Source organism: Podarcis melisellensis, assembly GCF_964234715.1.
Source record: "Podarcis melisellensis genome assembly, chromosome: 1".
NCBI lineage: Eukaryota > Metazoa > Chordata > Lepidosauria > Squamata > Lacertidae > Podarcis > Podarcis melisellensis.
In genome coordinates this window covers 37,924-61,446 of record NC_138528.1, presented here as the reverse complement: position 1 = coordinate 61,446, position 23,523 = coordinate 37,924, and the positions used below count along the sequence as shown (strand labels likewise).

Genomic DNA, 23,523 nt, shown 5'->3' with positions numbered 1-23,523 from the left:
AGATGGAGAGGTTTGATCTTCTTGCAGTCCATGGGACTCTCAAGAGTCTCCTCCAGCACCATAATTCAAAAGCATAAATTCTTCGGCGATCAGCTTTCTCAACGGTCCAGCTTCCACTTCCATACATCACTACTGGGAAAACCATAGCTTTTACTATACGGACCTTTGTTGGCAAGGTGATGTCTCTGCTTTTTAAGATACTGTCAAGGTTTGTCATTGCTTTTCTCCCAACAAGCAGGCATCTTTTAATTTCATGGCTGCTGTCCCCATCTGCAGTGATCATGGAGCCCAAGAAAGTAAAATCTCTCACTGCCTCCATTTCTTCTCCTTCTATTTGCCAGGAGGTGATCGGACCAGTGCCATGATCTTTGTTTTTTTGATGTTGAGCTTCAGACCATATTTTGCGCTCTCCTCTTTCACCCTCAATAAAAGGTGCTTTAATTCCTCCTCACTTTCTGCCATCAAGGTTGTGTCATCTGCATATCTGAGGTTGTTGATATTTCTTCCAGCAACCTTTATTCCGGCTAGGGATTCATCCAGCCCAGCCTTTCGCATGATGAATTCTGCATATAAGTTAAATAAGCAGGGAGACAAAATGCAGCCTTGTCGTACTCCTTTCCCAATTTTGAACCAATCAGTTGTTCCATATCCAGTTCTAACTGTAGCTTCTTGTCCCGCATAGAGATTTCTCAGGAGACAGATGAGGTGATCAGGCACTCCCTTTTTTTTAAGAACTTGCCATAGTTTGCTGTGGTCGACACAGTCAAAGGCTTTTGCATAGTCAATGAAGCAGAAGTTTTATTGTTCTTTGGGTGGCGGGTACTTAAGGTGTCTGGGACTAAATCTGATAAGCGGAGCAAGTTGATGAACTGGGGTAACCTCAAGATCCCTCTCCCTCTTTATGACATGTTGATGGTGTATCAGTGATGTATCAGTGATGCTTTGGGAAAGGTATTATGGGAAGTGGGGGAAGGTCTTAAATGAGCGTGTAATCTATGTTGGGGTTCTTACTCCGTGTGGGAACCTGCTGTGCAGCAATAAAGATCGTGGTCTACTGATCACTGTTTTGCTCCAAATTACTTGGCTGGAACTTTTTTCTTTTACTGACCACATAGAACCGCGGGGGACTTGCACCCTGGCAAGCTGGGCTGTTGAGTAGTCTCTCACCCTGTATTTTTTCCTTAACAGGGGAGAGAGCAGTGGCAGTTCTGAAGCAGGTTGGTTAGATTAGTACTATAGGAATAGCATTATACTACCCATTGCTCCTGCTGTAATAAAGTAGCAAAAATGAACATTTTTACACAGTTATCTTGAAACCCTTGTTTATTTTTCAATAAATCCTTTATAGTCCACCACACCCCTCCTTCTTTGCTACCTCAGGAGAGAAGTGTTCAAAGAGGAGCTCTCTGTGGTGGCGGCAGCAAATAAGATGGGAGTTTGGTGCAGGGGTGTTTGGGCAGTGCCAGAGCCACGCCAAGGAAAGACGGGCTGGCAGAACATTGGGAGATAAACCAGACCTCTGCAGAGTATATTCCCAAGTGCTCCAAGTGCTTCCTTCAGAACAAACCCCGTCCTTGGTGGACCGGGAAGTTCCCCCCGACATTGCCGGAGGCTGAAGAGCGGGGCTGGGGGCTGGAGAGCGGGGGGGGGGGGTGAGCCAGAGGCGCGTCTCTTCCTTGTCCCCCGAACAAGCATCTGCGGGCAGCACGGGCCGCACAGTCCCGAGGAAGGACACGTTCGCTCTCTCTCCCTTCCCGCCATTCAAACTAGTCCAAAGCCAAGGTCCCTCGGAGAACCTTCCTTTTCCGGTACAGGAAACCCCCGAGCTCCGCAAAGCCCTGGCTGAGATGTTAACAAGGGTCTTAAACAAACGAAGGAAAGTTTCGAAGAAGACCCGCTCAGGCCCCGAGCAAGGGAACAAGGCGGGCACTCCCTCCCGGGCCAGGGGGCGGCCCAGCTTGGCGCGCTAGGCTTGCCAAGGGTTAAAAGGCATGGCGCCGGATTCCTAGAGAGGACAGGAAAAGAAGGCATCCCGAGCCCCAGCGAAGGGTTAAAAGGCGTGGCGCCGGATTCCTAGAGAGGACAGGATAGGAAGGCATCCCGAGCCCCAGCGAAGGGTTAAAAGGCACGGCGCCGGATTCCTAGAGAGGACAGGATAGGAAGGCATCCCGAGCCCAAGCGAAGGGTTGAAGGGCGTGGCGCCGGATTCCTAGAGAGGACAGGATAGGAAGGCATCCCGAGCCCCAGCGAAGGGTTAAAAGGCACGGCGCCGGATTCCTAGAGAGGACAGGATAGGAAGGCATCCCGAGCCCCAGCGAAGGGTTAAAGGGCGTGGCGCCGGATGCCTAGAGAGGACAAGAGAGGAGGGCGGGCGCAGGTCCCTCGCGGGTCTCTTCCGGCTCGGGTCTCTCTCCGCCCGGGAGCCTCGGAGGTGAGTCTTTCTTCCCCCGGGGAGGGGGAGCCAGTCCCGGGGCCGGTGCGCGGGGCCCCCAGGGCAGGAGGGAGGCGAGCATCTCGGCTCTTCCTCGGGGGAAACGGGCGTGCAAAGAACGAGAGACAGAGCACGTTGAGTATTAGCAGGCGGGGCAGCCAGACAGAACCATCTGGACAGAAATATCTGTGCAAAAAATAAAAAGGAGAACCTGAGCCACGCAATCCGTAGAGAAAGACGGTCGGGAGATCGAAGGCGAGACAAGAAAGCGCTTCTTCCTGCGGTGAACTATGGCTCTCCCTCCCGCAGGAAGGACGGGCTGTTAACCCTCGGGGGCGGGACGGGGGAGTCTCGCCTGGCAGCTCTCCGCCCTCGCAAGACTCCAACAATCAGTGCCGGAATGTAAATGCAGACATGTGCCTGTATAACAGTCCCACACATCTGCAGCACGGAGGATTGAAATTCCCAACATTCCTAACTAACCACCTTGCCCAGGATCCTTTGGAAGCCATGACTCTCAAGGGGTCTGATTCTGCTTTGAAGGTACATTGCAGGTGTGGCCTGGGCGTGCTTTTTCCTTTCTTCTTTGAATAACTTTTAATTGAACTTTATAAACAAGGATAATAGAAGTAATGAATGATACCAATAATTAGATTGAGTCTTCTCATGTCATTTGTATATCACAAAAATAGCAAAATACATCTGCAGGAATATCTGCAATATATGTTTCATTATGAGTGTTCAGCGTAGGATTTCTTGATTCGATTCCTTGGTTCCTGAATTGGTTTAAACAGAAGCAACATAGCATAGCCAAACTCCTAAAGAGGCAAGCTCTTAGGTTAACTCTCCCCCCCCGCCTTTTCATGTTGCAAATGGAAGAATGCTAGATGCCCTCATGGTCCCTTCCAACTCTACAAATCTGTGATTCTTAATGGAAATGTTGGTCTATTTATGAGTTGTGGGAGGGAGGCTCAAAGTGAAGATGATGATTTATGTTTACATTTAAATTTAAATCAACCAGATTGAGCCAAATACTGATGATCATAGAATCATAGATTCATAGAGTTGGAAGAGACCACAAGGGCCACCGAGTCCAACCCCCTGCCAAGCAGGAAACACCATCAGAGCACTCCTGACATATGGCTGTCAAGCCTCTGCTTAAAGGCCTCCAAAGAAGGAGACTCCACCACACTCCTTGGCAGCAAATTCCACTGTCAAACAGCTCTTACTGTCAGGAAGTTCTTCCTAATGTTTAGGTGGAATCTTCTTTCTTGTAGTTTGGATCCATTGCTCCATGTCCGCTTCTCTGGAGCAGCAGAAAACAACCTTTCTCCCTCCTCTATGTGACATCCTTTTATATATTTGAACATGGCTATCATATCACCCCTTAACCTCCTCTTCTCCAAGCTAAACATGCCCAGCTCCCTTAGCCGTTCCTCATAAGGCATCGATTCCAGGCCTTTGACCATTTTGGCTGCCCTCCTCTGGACACGTTCCATTTTGTCAGTGTCCTTCTTGAACTGTGGTGCCCAGAACTGGACACAGTACTCCAGGTGAGGTCTGACCAGAGCAGAATACAGTGGCACTATTACTTCCCTTGATCTAGATGCTATACTCCTATTGATGCAGCCCAGAATTGCATTGGCTTTTTTAGCTGCCGCGTCACACCATTGGCTCATGTCAAGTTTGTGGTCAACCAAGACTCCTAGATCCTTTTCACATGTACTGCTCTCAAGCCAGGTGTCACCCATCTTGTATTTGTGCCTCTCATTTTTTTTGCCCAAGTGCAATACTTTACATTTCTCCCTGTTAAAATTCATCTTGTTTGTTTTGGCCCAGTTCTCTAATCTGTCAAGGTCGTTTTGAAGTGTGATCCTGTCCCCTGGGGTGTTAGCCACCCCTCCCAGTTTGGTGTCATCTGCAAATTTGATCAGTATGCCCTTGAGTCCATCATCCAAGTCGTTGATAAAGATGTTGAATAAGACCGGGCCCAAGACCGAACCCTGTGGCACCCCACTAGTCACTCTTCTCCAGGATGAAGAGGAACCATTGATGAGTACCCTTTGGGTTCAGTCAGTCAGCCAGTTACAAATCCACCGAGTGGTATCAAAGTCAAGGCCGCATTTTACCAGCTTCTTTACAAGAATATCATGGGGCACGTTGTCAAATGCCTTGCTGAAATCAAATTAGGCTACATCCACTGCATTCCCTTCATCTACCATGCTTGTAATTCTGTCAAAAAACGAGATCAGGTTAGTCTGACATGACTTATTTTTCAGAAATCCATGCTGACTATTGGTGATCACAGCATTCCTTTCTAGGTGCTCACAGACTGTTTGCTTAATGATCTGCTCCAGAATCTTCCCTGGTATTGATGTCAGACTGACTGGGCGGTAATTATTTGGGTCCTCTCTTTTCCCCTTTTTGAAAATAGGGACAACATTTGCCCTCCTCCAGTCTGCCGGGACTTCGCCTGTTCTCCAGGAATTCTCAAAGATGACTGCCAGTGGTTCTGAGATCACATCTGCCAGTTCTTTTAATACTCTTGGATGCAGTTCATCTGGCCCTGGAGACTTGAATACATCTAGACTAGCCAAGTATTCTTGTACTATCTCCTTAGTTATTCTGGGCTGTGTTTCCTCTGCTGAATCATTTGCTCCAAATTCTTCAGGTCGGGCATTGTTTTCTTTATCGGAGAAGACTGAGGCAAAGAAGGCATTGAGGAGTTCAGCCTTTCTGTGTCCCCTGTTTGCATTTCACCACCTTCTCCTCTGAGTGACCCCACTGTTTCTTTGTTCTTCCTTTTGCTACGAACATACCCATAAAAGCCTTTTTTGTTGCTTTTAACCTTTCTAGCAAGCCTGAGTTCATTCTGTGCTTTAGCTTTCCTGACTTAGTGTCTACACGTGCTGGCTATTTGTTTGAATTCCTCTTTAGTGGTTTCCCTCCTTTTCCATTTTTTGTACACATCCTTTTTTAATCTTAACTCAGTTAAAAGTTCTTTAGATAGCCACCCTGGCTTCTTTAGGCACCTTCCATGTTTCCGTCTCATTGGTATTGCCTGAAGTAGTGCTTTTACTATCTCCCTCTTAACAAACTCCCAGCCATCATGAACTCCCTTTCCTTTTAGTATTACTGTCCATGGGATCTCACCCAGCACTTCCCTAAGTTTTATGAAGTCAGCTTTCTTAAAGTCAAGAAATTGAGTCCTAGTATGCTTGGCTGCTCCTTTCCGCTGTATAGTAAACTTCACTCGCGCCTAATGATCCTTCCACTTCTACCCCACTAACCAGGTCATCAACATTGGTTAGGACCAGATCTAAAATGGCTGTTCCTCTTGTTGCTTCTCCCACTTTCTGGACAATGAAGTTGTCTGCAAGGCCAGTGAGGAATCTGTTTGACCTTATGCTCTTGGCTGAGTTTGACATGCAACAAATATCCGGGTAATTGAAGTCCCCCATTACTACTATCTCCCTTCCTTTTGCATGCTTGGCCAAATGTTCCAGGAAGGCATCATCTATGTCCTCCGTTTGGCTTGGGGATCTATAGTAAACTCCCACAATGAGGTCCCTGTTATTCTTCTCTCCCTTAATTTTGACCCAAATGCTCTCACTTTGGCTTTGAGGTTCTAAATCTTGGATCTCTTCACATGTATACACATCCCTGACATATAACGCCACTCCTCCTCCTTTCTTGTCTGGTCTGTTTCTCTGAAATAGATTGTATCCCTCCATTATTACATTCCAATCATGGGACTTATCCCACCAGGTTTCAGTGATGCCTATTATGTCATATTTAGTTTGCTGTACCAAGAGCTCAAGCTCATCTTGTTTATTTCCCATGCTTTGTGCATTAGTGTACAGACATTGAAGTCCATTAATCATTCCCCCATGTCTCTTATTTAAGGATTTTTTCCTCCCACCACTAGGTCTGTGGGCTGTTTGCTCCATTCGGTCTATGACATTTGGATGATCATCTTCATCAATTGATAGACTCCTACCTTCAGGAGCACTGTCTCCCTCCCCCACATTAGTCAGTTTAAAGCCCTCCTGATGATGTGTGTGCTTTCTTCTGTAACCTCAAGGGGCAACAAAACCTCTGCAAATTCCAGCAGGCAATTTCCCCACTTTCTTGAGGATGTATGTTACTGCTGTTCTTGTTGTTATTGTTATCACTATTTTTACTACTACTCCATTTATTATCCAGGGCGGGATACAGCAATTTTTAAAATCAACATTAAACAGAGTTGAAGCAAAATACAGTCACAGGAATAGGGTGGTCCTGTAAACACATGTCTGCGGTGTCAGAGGCTTTGGTGAAGGTGCCGGATGTGCCTCTGTGGGAGGGAATTCCCCAACCAAGGAATGCCTCTCTTGGGACATCCCCCTTCCAAAACTCTGAGCATGGTGAGACTACCAAGACCTCTCCCAATTCAAAAACATCCAACTGGTATTTTAGAGAAGGAGGTGGTTCTTCAGATAATGTGAGCACCTTGAATGGGGCTCAGAAATGAACTCACAACCAATGCAGCAGTTTTAAAAAAGCAAGTAAATGTGTTCTCAGGTCATTGTGGGGATTAAATGAGGAGGGGTGTATGCCAAGTAGAGCTTTTTGGAGAAAAAGGTGGGATATAAATACAGTTAATAAAGAGAGTGAGCCCACCAGCTAGCCAACAATCTGCTCACTGCATTTTGGACCATCTTCCAAGTCCTCCTACAGCATGGTGTAGTGGTTAAGAGTGGTCTCATAATCCGGTGAACTGGGTTCGTGTCTCCGCTCCTCCACACGCAGCTGCTGGGTGACCTTGGGCTAGTCACACTTCTCTGAAGTCTCTCAGCCTCACAGAGTGTTTGTTGTGGGGGAGGAAGGGAAAGGAGAATGTGAGCCGCTTTGAGACTCCTTAAGGCAAGTGAAAGGTGGGATATCAAGTCCAAACTTCTTCTTCCTCCTCCTCCTCCTCCTCTTCTTCTTCTTCTTCTCTTCAAGGACAGTTTCACACAGAGGGTATTTCAGTAATTCAATCTGATTCAGAGCATGGATTACAAAGGACACCTCGTCACAGTCCCAAAGGGACAGAGATGGCAAACTAGCCCAGAGCTGGAAATGGGCACTTCTAGTCCCTGAGGCCACCTGAGCCTCAAGTGACCATGCTGGATTCAGGAGTACCCCCCAGGCATATATGGCTGTGTGTGGGTTAAGCTTTGTCACACCATCATCATCATCTTCATCATCATCATTATTAATCCACCCTTCACCTTCAGTTCCCAGGGCAGATTACAACATTAAAAACCACATTAAAACCGTTTAAAACAACTTACGATCTCAGAAAGAAGATGAGTCTTTCTTTACTTGCTTTTTAGTGCTGTCCCTTGGCTCCACCCCCACGTGCTTTGAACTTACCCGCGTCATCCTCAGGGGGTTGGCCAGGTAAGTATCTGGCCCTCAGAACAAAAAAGGGGAGACTCCACACCAGTAGTATGTTTTGAGAACATTGGAGATTCCAAGTGCTAAAAAATGAGACAGAAACAGGAAATAAATGTGTGTTTAGCGGGGGAGGACAGGACGGGGAGCAGCTTTTGAGGGCCCCAGGTTTAGGGGACCCACCACAGCCTAGTGTCCACAATGCACTTGGTACTCACTCGTCAGTTGCAGTTCTGACTTCATGCATTGACTGAAAGGCAGGAACCAGCGGGGTATTCATCTCACAGAAATCCCCTCAGTTGTCTGCACATTTTGTATGGCAACATTACTTCTAGGAGGGCTAAAGTTTTCCTTTTTCTTTTAGAGAAAGCTCAGAGACTGTGCTGTGGTGCAGTCCAACCCTGGTTCCTAGTAAGACTCATCCACCCTTACTCAGGGAACATTTTTCTTCTCCTGACAGTGTACCAATTTTATAACAGAACAATGCACTTGTTTTGTAGGACTTGCTAGTGCTTCCAATTGGGACAGACAGTACTTGGCAGAAGAAAAAGGGATCTCCGCGAGGCTTCATGAGAGCACAAATGGATGAGCAAGAGTCAGCTGACCCTGAAGCAGGAAGAGGCCATGTTATCAAAACTGGGAGCAGTGAGAGTTTCTGGGGAAACTCTCTGCAGAAGGTCCTGGGTGAGGAGGTCACCCTCTGCTCAGAGGTGCAGAGCCAGCAGTTCAGGCAGTTCCATTCCCTGGAGACTGAAGGACCCCGAGAAGTTTGCAACCAATTTTACCGTCTTGATGGTCAGTGGCTGAAGCCAGAAAGGCATACAAAAGTTCAGATGCTGGACCTGGTGATCTTGGAGCAGTTCCTGGCTGTCCTTCCACTAGAGATGGAGAGCTGGGTGAGGGAATGTGGAGCGGAGACCAGTTCCCAGGCAGTGGCCCTGGCTGAAGGTTTTCTCCTGAGTCAGGCAGAGGAGAGGAAGCAGGCAGAGCAGCAGGTGAGAGAGACTTTCCTCTGGATGCTCCTAAGGGGCTCCAAACATGAGGGAGAACATCCCTAAATCCCATCCTTTTTTGGAAAGCATCCAAGGAATGCCTCTGCCATTCCTTTTCCAGTACTTCTCCAATTTCTCTGTTTTAAATCCTTGTTGCTCTTTCAGGGAAAGGAACTGTTTGCAGAAAAGGGCTTGGATTCCTCAGAGAGGACTCTGTTGGAAACCAGAGAGAGGCTGCTGGGTAAGGATTGATGAGTTCTTTCTACATTTTGGCACATGCTATTGATTTTGAAACGAATATAATGGGTTCTTTGAATTCTTTTGAGGAAGACATTTGGGCCCAACATGGAGTCTACACACACATAAAAACTGTTCTGAAAATGCTTTTTAAAAAATACATTGAATTTTCCATAAGGCTCACCACCGTCATTTAGTGTCACATTGTATATTGCACTGAAAACACACTTAAAGCCTTTTATTTGTGGCTGTGTAGCTGAGTCCCAAGAACCCCAAGGAGAGGAGATCCATTTTTGTAGCATGAAAATGTGAAATGAGTACAAACATCCAAATGCACTCAGCAGGCAAGACTTTATGTAAGGCCCATCTGAAGTTAGAGCCGTGCTGCTTAACCTCTGAGAGAAGCATGCACCTGTGTCTTCCTACTTGCCTTCTTACTTACAGGTGACCAAATGATGCCATCAAGACATGCTCCTCCATCTTTTCATGGTGCTGGAGGGGAAGCAGCGGCTGTGGAACCAGATCAAGTAGGAGGAAGAAGCCTTGTGGGGAAAGAGGCTGAGGGGTGGGGCTGCCTGGGTGCCTCCGGGCACAAATGAATCTCTCCCCCTCCTCTTGCTGCTGTGAAACTGCCCTTAACAAAGTCTGAACATGCCATTCCAGAAGATTTGTGTGCTGTGAATAATCAACAGCCACCTCTCCTTAACTAGGTTTCTGAGTGTTGGTAGTATTATTTACCGTATTTTTCACTCCATAGGGCGCACTGGACCATAAGGTGCACCTAGTTTTTTTGGGGGGAATCTTATTCCCCACCCCAGCCCCAAAGAGCAGCGGACAGGCTTCTGGAGCTGTCAGGTGAAGCCCGGGTTCCCTGTCTTGGCTTCGTTTTTAGCCGTGCGCAACCTCTCCTGGCTGGAGAGGTTGCGCGCTGCCTTAGCTTTGTTTTTAGCCACGGGGCTGGGGCGGCAGAAGCCCGAGCTTCCCCCAACACCAGCCCCCAGAACAGGTCGGGGAGCGGTGGCAAGGTTGAGCGCAGCCTTGCCTCCGCTCCCAGAGCTTGTGGAGCTGGTAGGGGAAGCCCAGGTTCCCAACCCCAGGGACCACACATTCGCTCCATAAGACGCACAGACATTTCCCCTTAGTTTTTAAGAGGAAAAAGCGCGTCTTATGGAGTGAAAAATAAGGTATGTTGTTGCACTTTTATTTATATATTTATTGTTGAATGCTAAGACAGGCTTCTAAGCAGTGGCCAGGAGTCCTCTAGCCAGCCACATCAGTTGCACCATGGGGCTCAGCTCCTTGCGCCCCCATGCACCCCTTGCAGTTGGCTTTAGCCCCCCCCCCCCCGCCGCCAAGAACAGCACATTGGGGAGTGGAGTGGGGATCTTTCCATATGGCAAGCTGGAATGCTTGCACAGAGAGAAGGATTTGAAGTTCCACCCTTTTACACAAAATTAATACCCATCATTAACATACACAACAAAAATTCCATTAAAATGTTAAAACAAGCTCACATAATTGAAATGTGCAGCAAACCCATCCAATTAAAACAACACAGCAATTCACAGGCAGAAAATAGCAGAGCAGTGTACAGTTTATATTCTTCATGCTGTCTAAGAGGACAACCTTTTTCTTTTAGGGTCCAGTGTGCTTTGAAGATGTTGCTGTTCATTTCACAGATGAGGAATGGGTGTTGCTGAATCCTGACCAGAGAACTCTGCATAAGGAAGTCATGGAGGAGAATCGTGAGGTCATGGACTCTCTCAGTAAGACTCCCTCTTGCTTCATAATTTCTGTTTTGATACTGAGTATTGTGACAAACCTCCAGTAATTGGATGGAGCTCAACAGCACCATCTACAGCATCAAGGATTCTAACTCCCCAATGGAGGACTATCAACTGTTTTGTCTGTGCATATTCTCCCTCCAGTTAGGCTTCGGAGCTGTTAGGAAAGTTGAAATTTTCAAAGACCTTCCTATCAGGCTTCTAAAACGTAGGGAACCATATAAAGAATTGGTGCAGACATTGAAAAGGAACAATATTGAGTTTAAGTGGGAGTTCCCTGAAGGAATCTCCTTCACTTATAGGAGTAAGAGGCAAAAATTGACAAACCCAGAAGAAACCAGCAAATTTCTAAGGAAATATAAAGAACTAAAAATACAAAAAGAAGAAAACAAACACGAGGAGGCAGAAGAAGAAAAAGACTCAGAGGGCGAAGTAGAGAGAGCAGAGGGAGAGGTAGAGGAAGAGGAGGAGGAGGCAGCGGGAAGAGCTTAAGGGAAGACAGTAGGTCCACACAAAAGTAAATAATCATGGCGCTAAAAGTCTGGAGCTGGAATGTGAATGGGATGAACGATAAAAGTAAGAGGAATAAAATTGAACATATTCTAAAGAAAGAAAGCCTAGATATCATCTGTCTACAGGAAACCCACATAGCAAGGAAGCATAAAAGAGTCCTGATTAGCAAAGGACTAGGGAATGAATTTGTATCGTCTGACCAAAGCAAAAAAAGGGGGGTGGTCATTTACACTAACAAACAAATCGAAGCGCAACAAATCTTTAAAGACGAAGAAGGGAGGGTAGTGGGAGTTCAGATCAATTGGCAAGGAGAAAAGATAATAATAGTGGGGATATACGCACCTAATGACAATAAATCGGAGTTTTATAAGGAGTTGGAAAGAATGTTATCTGACCACTCCGATCAGAAAATCATTTTATTAGGAGATATGAACGGGGTGGTGTCGTTAGAGATGGATAGGTTAAGGGACAGGATAGGCAAATGTGATGGGACGATGAGCTGCTTGTGCGTAAAATGCAAGTCCCTCAGAGTTTGATCAGGTTTTCAAACCTCTGCCTGTGACGGAGCCCCTCCAGCATGGCTGCGTCAATCACTAGTAGAATCCGAAAGTGGCTGCTTTCGGAAACGTTTCCAACATAAAAGCTCCTTAACGGAAACACGTCGTCTGGCCTCTCGGCGTGACAGTTTCCGTCGAGGTGTGGGTGTCCCTATAGGAGGTCCTGAGACCTCCCCACTGGTTTCGCTTGAAGCGTCTCTGAGCCATCCCTCCGACTCACTTTCCCTTGGAGTTCTTGCTCGCCCTCTACTGGTTCCCTCTTCCGCTGCTACTGCTCTCTCAACCTCAGGGAGCCTTTGCACCTGCGGCGCTTTAGATGTCAGTTCCCTGACAGCAAAGAAGGAAAGCTACCCAGAACCTTCTTCTCAATGGTACAAAACTGTAACCTGGTAGATATTTGGAGATTTAAACACCCCCTGGAAAAGCAATTTACTTTCCATTCGGAACCTAATGACTCATCTTCGAGACTAGATCAGATCTGGATCTCGGCAGAACTAGTCCCAAGATCGGCATGGGTGGGGATTCAGGCAAAAACGATTTCGGACCATAATCCAATAAAAATGGTACTGAAAGGGTTGGAAAGCAGAATATACAGATGGAGAATGAAAGATTACTTGTTAGATGACCAAGAGGTAGTAGAGAAAGCTCAAATAAGGTTTAAGGAATACTTTGAAGACAATTTAGGCAATGACACAAAGCCGAAAGTGGTGTGGGACGCAGGAAAGGCGGTGATGCGGGGTTTTTTTATTCAACAGAGTGCAATCAAGAATAAAAAAAGAGAAAAAGGGAAAAAAGAAATCTTACAGCAAATATGGGAAAATGAACAAAAATTAATTAAAAACCCCAAAAATAAGAGAATAAAAGAGAATATTAAAGTTTTACAATCCCAGTTTGCGATGTTGATAAATAGGGAAATAGAATGGAAAATCAAAAAAATAAGACAGAGAAGCTTTGAATACGCCAACAAATCAGGGAAGTTACTAGCCTGGCAACTCAAAAAAAGGAAAGAACAGAATACAATAAATAAAATAGAGGTGGAAGGTGAAGAAATAACCAAGCCTAAAGAAATAAGGAAGGCATTTCTGGATTTCTACAGAAGACTCTGCAGTAACACCGAAAGGAATAACCTGAGGAAAATAGAAAGGTTTCTAAAAGGTAAGAACATAAAAAAGATCCCCACAGTGGTAAAAGGGAAACTCAGCGCCCCAATAGAAGAAGAAGAAATCAAAGCAATAATAAGGGACTTAAAAAAAGGGAAAGCCCCAGGCCCAGATGGGTTCACTGGCAGATTCTATAAAGAAATGGAGTCAGTGGTACTGAACCCACTGCAAGAGGTAATGAATAATATTCTCAAAGAGAGAGAAATTCCAGAAACATGGAAGGAGGCATTAATCACACTAATTCCCAAACAAGATTCGGATTTACAACAGATTAAGAACTATAGACCAATTTCCCTATTAAATATAGATTATAAGATCTTTGCGGGAATTATGGCAAGGAGACTAAAAGAGGTTCTGGTAGAAAGACTAAATAAAGATCAAGCAGGCTTTCTGCCGGGTAGGCAAATAAAAGATAACATAAGAAACATTGTAAACATTATAGAGTACCTAACGGATAGGTGTGACAAACAAGGTCTGCTGTTATTTGTGGACGCTGAAAAAGCGTTCGATAACATAATCTGGGACTTCTTACTGAAACAATTGGAATACATGGAAGTGGGCACAGAATTCTATAATGGGATAAAGGCAATCTATACAGATCAAAAGGCAAGACTAATCATAAATAATGTGGAGACCGTAGAAATAACAATAACAAAGGGAACAAGACAGGGATGTCCGCTGTCCCCACTGCTATTTATAATGGTGCTAGAAGTGTTATTAAACTCAATAAGAGAAAACAAAGGAATAAAAGGTGTAACAGTCGGGCGGAACGAATATAAAATCAAGGCATTCGCAGACGACTTGGTCGTAACAATGGAAGATCCAACTGTCTCACTAAAAGAGGTACTTGCAGAATTTGACCAATTTGGAAAGGTGGCCGGCTTCAAACTAAATAAAAGGAAAACAAAAATGATAGTTAAGAATATGAACACGGACAAAGTCGAAGAACTACAAAAAGAAACAGAAATAGAGGTGACTAGAAAGGTGAAATATCTAGGAATATGGGTAACACCAAAAAATATAGATCTATTTAAAAACAACTACGAAACAGTATGGAAGGGAGTCAAGAAAGATATAGAATCATGGGGCAGGCTTAAACTGTCATTTTGGGGCAGAATAGCCACAATTAAGATGTCTGTGCTACCAAGAGTACTGTTTCTATTCCAGAATATCCCCGTGATTAAAGGCATGAAGATATTTAAGGATTAGCAGAGGGTAATTTCAAAATTTGTCTGGCAGGGCAAAAAACCGAGAATAAAATACAAATTGTTAACAGATGTAAAGGAAAGAGGGGGCTTTGCCCTGCCAGACCTGAAATTGTACTACGAGGCGTCATGCCTATGCTGGGTAAAAACATGGATAAAACTGGAAGATAGGGAAATGTTAGATCTAGAGGGACACGACAACCGGTTTGGTTGGCATGCCTACCTATGGCATGGGCGCAGGAAAGTACATAAAGACTTTGGAAATCATATCTTTAAGGGTCCACTGATTGAGGTATGGGAGAGGTACAGAGACATGCTAGAGCCCAAAACACCGCACTGGCTGTCGCCACTAGAAGTTATGGGTGTCAAAAAGATAAATATGAGGGCCAATTGGGCCACCTACGAACAATTGCTAAGAAAATAAGAAGGAAAGTGGACAATGAAGCCGTACGAGCAGGTTAAAGAACAAGTCTATGACTGGCTGCATTACTTTCAGTTAAATGACATGTTTAGGAAAGACATTAAAGATAAAGGATATATGGATAAAGCCTCCAGATTTCAGACTGAGATACTAAACAATAATTACAAAACCCTATCCAAAATGTACAGTATGTTACTAGATTGGAATTTAATAGACGAAGAAGTTAAGCCGGCAATGATACACTGGGCTAGGGACTTCGGTCATAATATATACTTTGAAGAGTGGGAAAAGATTTGGAAACAACATATTAAATTTACGGCTTGCGTGATACTGAAGGAGAACCTAATGAAAATGTTCTACCGCTGGTACCTAACTCCCGTAAAATTAGCCAAAATGTATGGTTCCTGTAAAAAGTGCTGGAAGTGTAAGAAAGGGGAGGGGTCTTTCTACCATATGTGGTGGGAATGCCAAAAGGTTAAAGGATTCTGGGAGAGCGTCTATAACGAAATGAAGAAAATTTTAAGATACACCTTTGTTAAAAAACCCGAGGCCTTCTTGCTGGGTATGTTAGGAAGGGAGATAAAAAGGAAAGACCATAAGCTGTTCCAGTACGCAACAACGGCGGCTAGAGTATTATTAGCCCAAAGCTGGAAATCAGAGGGTATACCAACAATTGAGGAATGGAGAGCGAAGCTGTTAGAATATGTGGAGATGGACAAAATGACAGGGAAAATCAGATACTTAAGGGATCAGAGGTTTATTAAGGACTGGGAAAGCTTTACGAACTACCTGGAAAATTTAAGTGAGGGACAAATAACATTGGTGGGTTTTAAGGGAGCTCTGTAAAAAAAAAGCAAAGGGTATTGTCTAAAGAGGAATGGAAGAATCAGATAGATCAACGACATTACAAAATAACAAACGCGAAATTGTATAAAAAAGATTAGTACGGATGATTTGTGGAAAGGTTGAAGGAAGTCACATTCTAGATTGGTGAAAATGAGCATTTAACGTTGTGTATTATGTTCTTGTATTTTTCTTTTATTATGGAAATCAATAAAAAGCATGTTGGAGAAACAGCTTCTGTCAGGGTTTTTGGTTGACTCGAGAAAACTAACATTGGAGATGGAGAAGAGTCCATGATTGGGCCAAGCAAAATCCATCCCAGAAAAGAGTCAGGCTTTATTGACCTCAGGTTCCTATAAATATGTCAGTTAATACAAAGACACTGAACCTTGTAGTAAGACCTGGGTGTTCATCAGTATGCATATAATATCCAGCTCTACCTCTCTTTCAAATCAGAACCTCGGTCCAGTATACCTGAAGGAGTGTCTCCACCCCCATCATTCTGCCTGGACACTGAGGTCCAGTGCAGAGGGCCTTCTGGCGGTTCCTTCACTGCGAGAAGCCAAGTTACAGAGAACCAGGCAGAGGGCCTTTTCGGTAGTGGCACCTACCCTGTGGAACACCCTCCCACCAGTTGTCAAGAGAAAAAAAAAACCAGACTTTTAGAAGACATCTGAAGGCACCCCTGTTTAGGAAAGCTTTTAATGTTGGACAGATTATTGTATTTTAATATTTTGTTGGAAGCTGTCCAGGGTGGCTGGTGAAACCCAGCCAGATGGGCAGGGTATTATTATTATTATTATTATTATTATTATTATTATTATTATTATTATTACTAATTTAATTATTATCAATAAATGAATGAATAAATAATTGTCTAACTCCCTTCTCTTTTTTCTCTCTCACAAGCATTGATTATCATTGTTCAATAATCTGGGTCTCAGTTTCTTCCTAAGGCTCTAATCCATTTCTCTTATTGTCGCAGGTGCTGATGAATTGGAAATTAAGAATAAGAGAGATCACTGCAAAATCCACACAGTGGAGAAGCCATATAACTACATGGTGTGTGGAGAAAGCTTCAGTCAGAGCTTCCATTCCTCTTCCCATCAAAAAAATCCCATTGAGAAGAAACTCTGTCAGTGCTTGAAATGTGGAAAGAGCTTCAATTCCAAGAGGAGTCTCACTTCCCATCAAAAAACTCATAGCGGGGAAAAATCATATCAGTGCTTGGAATGTGGAAAAAGCTTCAGTCAAAGCTCCTATCTCATTTCCCATCAAAGAACTCACAGCGGGGAGAGACCATATCATTGCTTGGAATGTGGAAAGAGCTTCACCTGGAAGGCAAGTCTCACTTCCCATCAAATAATTCATACAGGGGAGAAACCATATCAGTGCTTGGAATGTGGAAAGCGCTTTAGTCGGAACTTCCATCTCACTTCCCATCAAAGAACTCACAGTGGTGAGAAACCGTATCGGTGCATTGAATGTGGAAAGAGCTTCAGTCAGAAGGGCCCACTCACTTCCCATCAAAGAACTCACAGTGGGGAGAGTCCCTATCAGTGCTTTGAATGTGGAAAGAGTTTCACCTGCAAGGAAAGCCTCATTTCCCATCAAAGAATTCATACAGGGGAGAAACCATATCAATGCTTAGAATGTGGAAAGAGCTTCACTTGGAAGGTAAATCTTACTTCCCATCAAAGAATTCATACAGGAGAGAAACCGTATCAGTGTTTGGAATGTGGAAAGAGATTCACCCAGAAGGAAGGTCTCACTTCCCATCAAAGAATTCATACAGGGAAGAAACCATATCAGTGCTTAGAATGTGGCGAGAGCTTCGCCTGGAAAGTAAGTCTCACTTCCCATCAAATAATTCATACAGGGGAAAAACCATATCAATGTTTGGAATGTGGAAAGAGCTTCAGTCGGAACTCCCATCTCACATCACATGAAAGAATTCACAGAGGGGAAGAGCCATATCAGTGCTTGGAATGTGGAAAGAGCTTCATTCGGAAGGATAATCTCATTTCTCATCAAAGAATTCACAGCGGAGAGAAACCCTATCAGTGCTTGGTATGTGGAAAGAGCTTTAGTCGGAAAGAAAGTGTCACTTCCCATCAAAGAATTCATACAGGGGAGAAACCATATCAGTGTTTGGAATGTGAAAAGAGCTTCAATCAGAATACCCATCTCATTTCCCATCAAAGAATTCATACAGGGGAGAAACCATATCAGTGCTTGGAATGTGGAAAGAGCTTCAGTAAGAGGGCCCATCTCACGGCCCATCAAAGAATTCACACTGGGGAGAAACCATATCAGTGTGTTGAATGTGGAAACAGCTTCAATTCCAAGGGGACTCTCACTTCCCATCAAAGAATTCATACAGGGGAGAAACCATATCAGTGCTTGGAATGTGGAAAGAGATTCAACCAAAAGGAAAATCTCACTTCCCATCAAAGAATTCATACAGGGGAAAAACCATATCAGTGCTTGGAATGTGGAAAGAGATTCAGTCGAAATTCCCATCGCACTTCCCATCAAAAAACTCACAGCAGGGAGAAACCATATCAGTGCTTGGAATGTGGAAAGAGATTCACCTGGAAAGGAAGTCTCACTTCACATGAAAGAATTCATACAGGGGTGAAACCATTAAAATGCTTGTGATGTGGAAACAACTTCAATTCCAAGGGGAATCCCGTGGTCCATCAAAGAATTCATACAGGGGAGAAACCGTATCAGTGCTTGGAATGTGGAAAGAACTTCAGTAAGAGCACCAAGCTCACGTCCCATTAAATAATTCACCGTGGGGAGAATTGTAGCATTGGAAGGGACCCTAAGGTTAATCTCTTGTCTTTGTCCATGGGAGTTTTCTTGGCAGGGATACTGGAGTGGCTTGCCGGTTCCTGCTCCAGATGGATCACGTTTGGTCAAAACTCTCCACTATGACCTGTCCATCTTGGGTGGCCCTGCATGGCATAGCTCATAGCTTCTCCGAGTTATTCAAGCCCCTTCACCACGGCAAGGCAGTGATCCATGAAGTGAGTGAGGAGGAATTAAAGAACCTTTTAATGAGGGTGAAAGAGGAGAGCGCAAAATATGGTCTGAAGCTCAACATCAAAAAAACGAAGATCATAGCCACTGGTCCCATCACCTCCTGCCAAATAGAAGGGGAAGAAATGGAGGCAGTGAGAGATTTTACTTTCTTGGGCTCCATGATCACTGCAGATGGTGACAGCAGTCACGAATTAAAAGACTGCTTCTTGGGAGAAAGGCGATGGCAAACCTAGACAGCATCTTAAAAAGCAGAGACATCACCTTGCCAACAAAGGTCCATATAGTTAAAGCCATGGTTTTCCCAGTAGTGATGTATGGAAGTGAGAGCTGGACCATCAAGAAGGCTGATCGCCAAAGAATTGATGCTTTTGAATTATGGTGCTGGAGGAGACTCTTGAGAGTCCCATGGACTGCAAGAAGATCAAACGCATCCATTCTTAAGGAAATTAGCCCTGAGTGCTCACTGGAAGGACAGATAGTGAAGCTGAGGCTCCAATACTTTGGCCACCTCAGGAGAAGAGAAGACTCCTTGGAAAAGACCCTGATGTTGGGAAAGATGGAGGGCACAAGGAGAAGGGGACAACAGAGGACAAGATGGCTGGACAGTGTTCTCGAAGCTACAAACATGAGTCTGACCAAACTGTAGGAGACAGTGGAAGACAGGAGTTCCTGGCGTGCTTTGGTCCATGGGGTCACGAAGAGTTGGACACGACTAAACGACTAAACAACAACAAGGTTAATCTAGTTCAACCTCCTGCAATGTAAGAATCTCGGCTGAAGCATCCATGACATGACCATCCAGCCTCTGCTTAAAATCCTCCAATGAAGGAGCACCCCCCACCCTCTGAGGGAGTTCATTTCACTGTTTAACAGCTTCCACCACCAGAAAGCTCTTCCTTGAGCTATTTCCACCATCTCAGCCTCCACTTTTCGAGGCTAAACACAGCCAGTTCCCTAAACCATTCCTCACAAGGCTTGTTTTCCAGACCCTTGATCATCTTAACCACCCTCCTCTGCACATAACTGGACACAGTATTCCAGGTGTAGTCTGTCCAAGGACTAGTCTGACCTTGAACTGGACACTATGCTTCAGTTGATGCAGACATTAGCCTTTTTGACTGCAGCATCACACTGCTGACTCGTGTCAAGCCAAGTATTACCCATTGTATATATGTGCAGCTGATTATTCCTGTGTTAGTGCAGAACCTTACATTTGTCCTTATTAAAATTCGTTTATTGCCTTTTTATACCACCTTTTCCTCCAAGGAGAATTAAAGGTCACAGTCCATCACACTTTTGCTGCATAAGTATACTCATGTGTAGGCACCTTGTTAGCAGCTTTCAGTCCTTCAGCAGAGTTTCTGGAAGCAGTCGTCAGCAGTTGAAGCTACACTTTGAGAAGAAACATTCACAGACACCGTAAAACTCAGTCAAGTGTTTTATTGCTTGACTGGTCATAAATGCTTCACGGTAACACTATTTACAATCATTATAGCAAGAGCTGTAACGTCATACTTAAGTCTCACTCTTTCTTTTTAGCAGCGAGATGCAGGCGGACACAGTCTATAGGCAGTCATGACACTACAGTTTGTAGGCAGCATTTGTTGGTCAGTTGTTTGCAAAAGGAAAAAACAAAAGTTCTACTTTTATCAGCACTTCCAGCTGAAGCTGTGCATGCTCAGAGTGCCAATCCCACTTATATACGACTGTTCTGGAATCTTTTCACTGTTTCTGGATGAATGACCCCCCCCCCCGTCATATATAAATAGAAGGTATAATGGCTCGGCCTCAGGTTCAGGCACGAGTGGGCTTGGCGCAGTGGCGGCAGACGGAGGGGGTGGAGGCGAGCTTGCAATCACCTAAAAAAAGCTCACTGCCGGTGATGTTTAAATATACAATACTAAAAATACCAGTGTTTTGAATATTTAGGAAAATATCAAAGTTCTGTTTGATGTTTAAAATTTTGATTTCTTAATTTGGGGTTCACCATCCGTGTATAAGACAAACCTCAATTTTTGAGTAAGTTTTTTAAAGCAAAAAACATTGACTAACACATGGGAAAAGATGGTAACTACAAATGATGGTTTCCTTTGCAAAGTGAACAGTTGCAATTATATCTTTTTGCACTGTCAACAGTTCACATTTTAAAGCAAGACCAGAATGAAGCGTAGTTCAATTGCGGACTGTGGGTTGTGGGGAGGGGTGTCGTCGTTAATCCAGGAGAATTGCTCTTTCAGGGTAATGCCAGAGCCACAGATCTCCAGCATTGAATGTGTTGGCCTGGTGTGGGGCACCAAGGAGAGCCTGGCTGTCTGGCGGGTGTATCGACCACCTAGAGCACTGGCAGCCGCCCAGTCAGGCCTGCTGGAGGTGGTGGCAGGCTGGGCCTTGGAGTTCCCTAACCTATTGGTTTTGGGGGACTTCAGCGCCCATGCTGACACTGCCCCCTCCTCATGGGCTCTGAACTTGGTGTCTTCCACGGTGTCACTAGGTGTCAGCTGATGCTGGGAATCAAAGCAGGAAAAGAGAGAGAAGGACACTGGAATGTGAGAGGGAGGAGAGGCAGCCCAGTGGCATAGCTTCAGAAAGCAGAGAGCAGGCGGCAGATAGCAAAGATCCAAATACCAATCTTAGCTCAGAGACAGAAGGGGAGAGGCTGGGAATAGACAGCCCAAAAACTCAAAGGTGCGAAGAGGTCAGTGAGAGGAGGGGAAAGAGCGGAAGCAGGTCAGTGAGAGGAGGGGAAAGAGCGGAAGCAAAAGGGTTTTTCCCCCTGTTGGAAGAAGAGGAAGGGCGGAGTTTAGACTCGGCAACTGCAAACTTGCTTACTAGTAAGAATATGCATTTTTAGATTTGATTTCTAAACTCCCACAATATTTACTCCATGGAGCAGTTTCATTAGCATCCCAGCCTTCCATGGCCTAACACAGTCAAAGCTCCATGAAAGAACCTACCACACCAGCACCCACTTGGAGCTGGCTCTGAAGTCTGCCTGTTTGTGAAGTGAGGCACTTGGGGTGCTCAGAGGCCCGACCCCTCCAACGGATGTAAGTTGCAGAGCTGCTGATTTCCATACCCCCTAAGGTACCCATCTCACACACCCCTCTGCGACGTCACTGTTTCTGCCAAGAAAGTGCCTGGTAGGTTGAGGCACAACCTCTTCAGTTCTTTGCTCTTCATCCAAACTGGCTATCAGTTGTACTTAAGGAGGCCACCCAACAGTCCCTTGCCTGAGCTAAGCCAAGCCCCCTTGCCCACCTCACCAGCTTCTTACAGACATCTCAGTTCTGTTTTCCCATCATTGCCAACCACAGAGATGCCAACTGAGAGTGCCCACAAATGGCAAGTTTAGTTGAGTGTGCTCATACGCTATGTCACTGCACTGAATGGTGCCCAAAGCAGCCTGAAACAAACACCAACTGATTATCAAAACACAGCATCTTTGGAGATTGCTACTGCTGCTGAAAGCTCTTAACTCTGTCCCTTGATAAAAACAGGGTTATGACAGGAGGGATGCATTCCATTGTCTCTGCAGGCAAGGGCAGAGGAAGGGGGTGTGGTGGGTGGGTGCCACCCTGGGCGTCACCACCGAGGAGGGTGACAAGATGCTGGGCGGCACTCACCACGAGGCCTGCAGCATGCCCAAGCCACCAGTGGTCAGGACCTCATTAGCAGGACCAGTGGTCAGGGATGATGGGCCTTGTACTCCCACAACATTGGGTGAACCAAGGTGGAGAAAGGTTGCTCTGCACTGACTGGCAACCTCTCTCTATCTCACACGAGGCAGAGATACCTGGGTGCATTGGGTTCGCTGATGTGTTTGGTGCAGAAGTTTCCCCTACGCAGGTTGCTCTCTCTGTGGTCTTTGTGGTCTTTAAGAACAGGCGAAAAAGTCCACTGCCAGTCCTTTGGCAAACACACAGGGCAGAAGTGAAACCAACTGAATCATCTGAAGCAAACTTAACAATAATATAAGGCTATGGCTATATGCACACTAATTTGAAATAAATTTTGTTGAGATCAATGTGACATTTTGGAACCTGGGTGAAGCTATCCTGAAACGGGCAAGTCAGCATAGAGGTTGTTTTTCCCCCCCTGTCTTTACATGGAATGGCTGCAGGTCTGTCCTACACATTTTTCTGAAAGCAAGTCCCAAATGTATGGGTTCAGGGAAAGGCCCAAAGAAAAACCAACAGCCAAGCTAAGCACTCTGTCAGTTTGGCTCAGATTCTAGAGAATTGTAGGCTTCAGAGATCCCCAAGGGTCATCCAGCCCACCCCCTGCAATGCAGGAAGTACACTTTGACTGCAACTGACCCTCACTCACTTGCTCATGAGCACCAGAAGCAGGTGTTGTCCCCTTGCAACGAAAACCCAATCTGTTTTTGGAGATCTGCACACACCTCCTCAGGTTGGGCAGGTGGCCATGTTTCCATTTCACTATTTCATGAAAAGTATGTGTTGCTTGATTGTAGAACAAAAAACCTCAAAGCAGTTTACAAAACCAGCAAAAGCACAGGCAAGTGCAGCAAAATCCTTGGCAGTGAGCATGGGGGGGGCAGGGGGCACCGTGGGATTTTCACTTGAGTTAATGCAGGATGGGATGCCAGTATGGCCGAGAAGCATAGCTCTTGCAGGGGGACCTCCATGGACAGATGCAACCTAGCAGGGAATGGGCTAGGCTGGGGAGGTGGGCGAGCGAAGACCAGAAGCTTAACGCTGTGATGCAGCAGCAGCAGCAGCAGCAGCAGCAGCAGCAGCAGCAGCAGCAGCAAAAAAGGCGAATGCTCTTCTCGGCTGCCTCCACAGAAGTCTAGTGTGCAGATCCAGGGCCCAAATCCTGGAGAGTCAGTGTTCAAGTTCAGAGGCAGGAGCATTTATGTTGCAGGCAAATCCTCACTGGTATCTG

At 45.3% G+C, this 23,523-nt stretch overlaps 1 protein-coding gene across 3 annotated transcripts; it reads left to right on the top strand.

The window, feature by feature from the left end:
* The first annotated feature begins 2,575 nt into the window (after nucleotides 1-2,575).
* LOC309365073 (uncharacterized protein) lies at nucleotides 2,576-19,862 on the top strand. 3 transcript variants are annotated; one of them, XM_081903206.1, is made up of 7 exons: nucleotides 2,576-2,974; nucleotides 6,516-6,545; nucleotides 8,353-8,847; nucleotides 9,010-9,085; nucleotides 9,526-9,608; nucleotides 10,721-10,847; nucleotides 16,550-19,862. In XM_081903206.1, exons 1-7 carry the CDS (start codon nucleotides 2,846-2,848, stop codon nucleotides 18,223-18,225), a joined length of 2,616 nt encoding a protein of 871 aa, XP_081759332.1. In that variant the 5' UTR covers nucleotides 2,576-2,845; the 3' UTR covers nucleotides 18,226-19,862. The 3 variants fall into 3 exon arrangements, with proteins under 3 accessions (XP_081759332.1, XP_081759333.1, XP_081759334.1); XM_081903208.1 differs by lacking the exon at nucleotides 6,516-6,545 and adding an exon at nucleotides 7,792-7,858 and having other exon boundaries at nucleotides 2,869-2,974; XM_081903207.1 differs by lacking the exon at nucleotides 6,516-6,545.
* The last annotated feature ends 3,661 nt before the right edge of the window (nucleotides 19,863-23,523 follow it).

Excerpts from the sequence above, each read along its gene's own strand:
- LOC309365073 (XM_081903206.1), top strand. The coding sequence starts at position 2,846 with ATGTGCCTGTATAACAGTCCCACACATCTGCAGCACGGAGGATTGAAA. Across the intron at positions 2,975-6,515 it reads GGTCTGATTCTGCTTTGAAG|GGGCAACAAAACCTCTGCAA; the intron begins GTACATTGCAGG and ends TGTAACCTCAAG. Across the intron at positions 10,848-16,549 it reads TGAGGTCATGGACTCTCTCA|GTGCTGATGAATTGGAAATT; the intron begins GTAAGACTCCCT and ends TTATTGTCGCAG.